The sequence below is a fragment of the Scylla paramamosain genome, chromosome 26, assembly GCF_035594125.1.
Source record: "Scylla paramamosain isolate STU-SP2022 chromosome 26, ASM3559412v1, whole genome shotgun sequence".
NCBI classification, from domain to species: domain Eukaryota; kingdom Metazoa; phylum Arthropoda; class Malacostraca; order Decapoda; family Portunidae; genus Scylla; species Scylla paramamosain.
Window position 1 is genome coordinate 7,832,501 of NC_087176.1, and position 5,000 is coordinate 7,837,500.

Sequence of the window (5,000 nt, forward strand, 5' to 3'; positions counted from 1 at the left end):
CCACCCTTGGACAAGGTGTTAACCTGGTAAGTCCCCCGGGCCAGGGTTACGGTGAAGCCACTGGGCAGCAGCAGTGGTGGATTGGACTGCAGGCAGATGATCCCTTGACGGGACAATGGCTGGAGTTCCAAGGTCCTAGTTAGCTGGACCATGCCTTAGCTTTAGTTAGCTGGGGGCTGCGGTTTAGAGAAGTGTGGCGGTCTCTACACTAATTTAGCCTCCCTGGGAACCAGTTGTTGATGTGAGTCACCCGCCTCTCCCTTGCTAATGGCGGTCCTTTCATCTCTATCCTTCATAATGACTGGTTCTCATTATTTTTCCATCCTTCTCTCATACTATACAAGGAATATTTCAGTTTCTTGGTCTCTCTGGAAGTGCGTCTGATAGTCTCTAGAGTCGGTGGAGAACACCTGGCGACAGGTGCCACCGGCCAGGCCTCGCAAGGGTCGCAGAGGTGTGTCAGACGTGGCTGAAGGTGGGGTTGGGTGCTGGTTCCGTTCCCCCATCTTGCCCACTTTGCCTAGAGTGACTACGCCGGCCCCACTCTATGGGACAGAACTGTGAGGACAATAGCTGCAAGCGCCGGGTTGTGAAAGTCTCACTCGTGTCCGAGACTCTAGGCAAGCGATTGGTCTTTATGGTATTTTCAAGACCCTGTGGGGAGCTAACTCCCAGTGTTGGAGGCATCAACACAGCAGTATCTGATTTCCATGCATAAACTTTTCATTTGCTCAATTTATGGTCACATCTTATCTGAAATTTCGAAAGTGCTCTGATTAATCAGTCATGCCTTCTCTTCTCAGACAATGCGAAGCCTGTCGTGGCAGGTTTGCCCCTCAGTATTTTAGAAATTCTTCTGCCTGCAGGTTGTGTCACCTCAATAGCAAGGTAGAGAGACTCAACGAGAAATACGAGGAGAAGTGCAAGCAGTATGAGGACGTCGTGCAACAGCTAGAAGCACTAAAAGAGTTCGTTGTCTCTAATACAGGTTGCACCTCCACAGATGTTGTTCCTGCCATCCCTGACAGACCTGCCTCCTCCACTCTAGGGGCTCCTGCCCGCCCCACATGCTGAGCTTGCAGAGTCACCATTCATATTAGTCAAAAATCGTGCCACCACCACTAATGTTAAAAACTTTTTGCCCATCTCAACACACAACAGGTACCAGATCCTAGCTGAAGAGGAGGAAGATGCACAAGAGACGAGACTGGTCGGAGACTCAATAGTCAGAGGTCAGCTCTCTGAGTTCTGTGGCAGGGCTCGTAGGACACGTAAGCGTCTGTGCATGCCTGGTGGACGCTTAGACGACATCACGGCAGCATGTGACGAGGCAGCCTGCGGATCTAACAATAACACCCTCTTTATTATTCACGCAGGTACAAATGATGTTGAAAACACTAGGTCTGAAGAGCTCATGGAAAAGTTCAAGAAGATGATACAGCGCTTCAAAACTAAATCCAATAATATTATTGTTTCAGGTATCCTCCCCCGCATCAGGGCACCGGCTGTCTTCTACAACAGAGCCTTCAGCACTAACAGCCGTCTCCGTTCTCTTTGCACAGAGGAAGGTGTAGACTTTGTTAATCTATGGGACAACTTTTATAATAAACCTTCTCTATTTCAGCCGGATGGTTTACACCTAAATGGAATTGGAGCAGCACGACTTGGTAGACTCCTTAGTAATAAAGTTTCTATTTTCAGACCAAAAAACGACCAGCAAGATCGTGTAGCCCCAGGCTCTTAGTAGCCTCCTCGCGCAACCCAACCTCCATGTGCAACACTATAAAAGCTTGCCTAATCAACGCTCGCAGCCTTAGAAATAAATTTTCAGATTTAGAAACCCTGGCAGCTGTAGAAAACTACCACATTATTGGTATTACTGAATCTTGGCTGAACTCTGCAAACAGAGACTTTCTTGCGGAATACAACTTGCCAGGTTATGAAATGTTCAGCAGTGAAAGAAAAGACAGGATAGGTGGCGGTGTATTGCTGTATGTAAAAGCCAGTCTTCAGCCAACCATACTAAAAACCGAAAAGATTAACAATATAGATTCAATCTTCTTGCATTTAAGAGTACGTTCTAAGAAAACTGCTATAGGTCTTATTTATAGGCCTCCGGTTCACAATGTTTCCTCCGATAAGAATTTACAAGATCAAATCACTGAAATAAGTAACACTTTTGATACAGTCATCTGTGGAGACTTCAATCTACCTGTTAACTCATGGGGAAATCCACTTAACTCTCACTCTGGTCACGACTTGTATAATAATTTATTAGAATGTTCCCTAAAGCAACACGTTCAAGGACCCACACGAGGTGACAACATATTAGATCTTGTTCTTTCAACAAACGATGACTTAATATCTAACGTTAATATTGGTCCTGAATTTAGTACAAGTGACCACAAGATTGTCTCCTTTAACATCAACCTTCAAGCATATAAGGACATTGTTAGCAACGAAAAAGTTTTCATATATAAAAAAGGAGACTACGACAGACTCAGGTCAATTCTTTCTGTCGCAGATTGGAACGCTGAACTTGGCGAAAGTAACATTGAGGAATCATGGGCGAAATTTAAGTACATTTTAGAAGATGCTGTGAAGACATGTATCCCTATGCGTAAAAGACGTCCATGCAAGAGAAATAAACCTAAATGGTGGACAAACAAGATTGAGTCACAACTACTGCAGAAAAATCGTGCCTACCGTAAATATTTGTCCTCTCAGAATGAGGCTGATAAACTAGAATACGACAGACTCCGACGCGAATCAAAAAAGCTCATTAGACAGAGTAAGAAAAATCTAGAAATGTATATTGCAAGCATTGCTAAATCCAATCCCAAAGAATTTTACAGTTACGTTCGAAATAAAAAAGTCATTACATCTCACATTAATCACATTACACTAGATAACGGTAATTTTGTCACCGGAGAAACTCAGATCGCGGACACACTGAATGATTATTTTGCTTCAATTTTTACAGAGGAAAATACTCATACAATCCCCGAACCACTCCTTATGCTCCACAACATAACCCCCTTAAGTGTCTGCGTTTTTCATGAAAACGAGATAATCAAAGTAATTGATCAGATGAAAACTGACAAAGCCCCCGGCCCAGATGGTATTGCACCACGTGTCTTGAAAGAAACTAAATTCCAAATTTGTAAGCCCCTTTCGTTGCTTTTCACCAAATCATTTAACTGCGGTAAGGTTCCCGAGGATTGGAAGTTAGCTAACGTTACCCCTATAGAAAAGAAAGGCGATAATTCACTTCCAAGTAACTACAGACCTATCAGCCTTACATCTGTAGTATGTAAACTAATGGAAGCAGTAATTCGCAATAATTTAGTGAACTTTCTAGAGGAAAATGATTTAATCAATGACTCGCAGCATGGCTTCCGAAACAGACGTTCTTGTCTAACTAATCTGCTTGATTTCTTTTATGATGTTTTCACCATGTACGACGAAACAAAGGCAGTAGATATAGTGTATCTAGATTTTCAAAAAGCTTTTGACAAAGTTCCCCATAAGCGGCTACTAGCTAAATTGAAGTCACATGGTATAAATGGAAAACTTCTCAATTGGCTTGAAGACTGGCTGTCTGAGAGAAAACAGCGCGTTGTTTTAAATGGTAAATTTTCAAACTGGCGAGAAGTTCTAAGTGGTGTACCACAGGGATCAGTGCTCGGCCCTGTTCTTTTCCTTATTTACGTTAATGATATCGATGAGGGTCTCACCTGCAAAGTATCTAAGTTCGCTGATGATACAAAAATAATGAATAAAGTAGTCACGTCTGAGGATAAAAGAAAATTACAATCTGATCTTGACCACTTAGCCACTTGGTCAGACAAGTGGCAGATGAGCTTCAATGTAGATAAATGTAAAGTGTTGCACATTGGTAATAACAACGATCACACTGATTACTTAATGAACGGTACCGAGCTTCTTAAGGTTAAGGAGGAAAAGGACTTGGGTGTTATAATTACCTCAGACCTCAAGTCAAGTAAACACTGCTCGGAAGTAGTTAAAACAGCAAATAAATTGGTTGGGTTTATTGGTAGGACTTTCGAATTCAAATCAGAAGGGGTAATTCTCACATTGTTTAATACACTTGTCCGACCTCTACTTGAGTATTGCGTCCAGTTCTGGTCACCCCATTACAGGAAAGATATAGACAAGCTGGAGAGAGTCCAAAGAAGAGTTACCAAGTTGATCCCACGACTGCGGAACAAGCCTTATGAGGAGCGCTTGAGGGAACTCAACTTGTTCAGTTTAGAGAAACGGCGAATGCGAGGTGACTTAATTGAATTGTTTAAGATGTGTCGGGGCTTTGATAACGTAAATGTAAACAACTATCTCATCATTGACAGTTCCAACACCACTCGAAATAATGGCTACAAGATTATAGGTAAGCGTTTCAGATCAGACGAGGCTAAGTATTATTTCTTTAATAGAATTGTAAATGTCTGGAACTCTCTCCCAGCACATATTGTCGATAGTAACACAATAGAAACTTTTAAACAAAGGTTGGACAATCACCTCGCAGCAACCCCTCATATAACGTACTTTGCGCCTACATAAAATGTTTTTTTTAGTTAGTTAGTGTAGTGAATAGTATAATTTCTCTTTCATCCTTTCCTATCACATCTTAGCCTTTCCTCCTCCCTATACTCTCCTGTTTTTCCTTCCTTGATCTCTAGTGTCCTCCATCCTCTAACTCTTAGAATCTGTAGTGGTAGTGGTAGAATAGACACACAGACAGCCTCGTTAGGCCCAGTAGGGCTGTTGCTGTCTGTTCTTTCCTTTGTATTCCTTTGTATTCCTCCTCCTCCCTCCATCGAGCCGGCTGCTCACTCCAAAACTTTTGTAATTGGAACTAATTTAGAAAAGTGAATTAGAGAGAGAGAGAGAGAGAGAGAGAGAGAGAGAGAGAGAGAGAGAGAGAGAGAGAGAGAGAGAGAGAGAGAGAGAAATGCACACACACACACACACACACACAC

General features: G+C 42.5%; 1 protein-coding gene across 1 annotated transcript in view; it reads left to right on the top strand.

Annotated features, from left to right (window-relative positions):
• Window positions 1–143, top strand: part of LOC135113507 (uncharacterized) — an 81,131-nt gene extending 80,988 nt beyond the window's left edge. The window contains exon 4 of the mRNA XM_064028748.1: window positions 45–143. Coding sequence (XP_063884818.1) covers window positions 45–143 — 99 coding nt within the window. The remainder of the gene's footprint in view (window positions 1–44) is intronic.
• The last annotated feature ends 4,857 nt before the right edge of the window (window positions 144–5,000 follow it).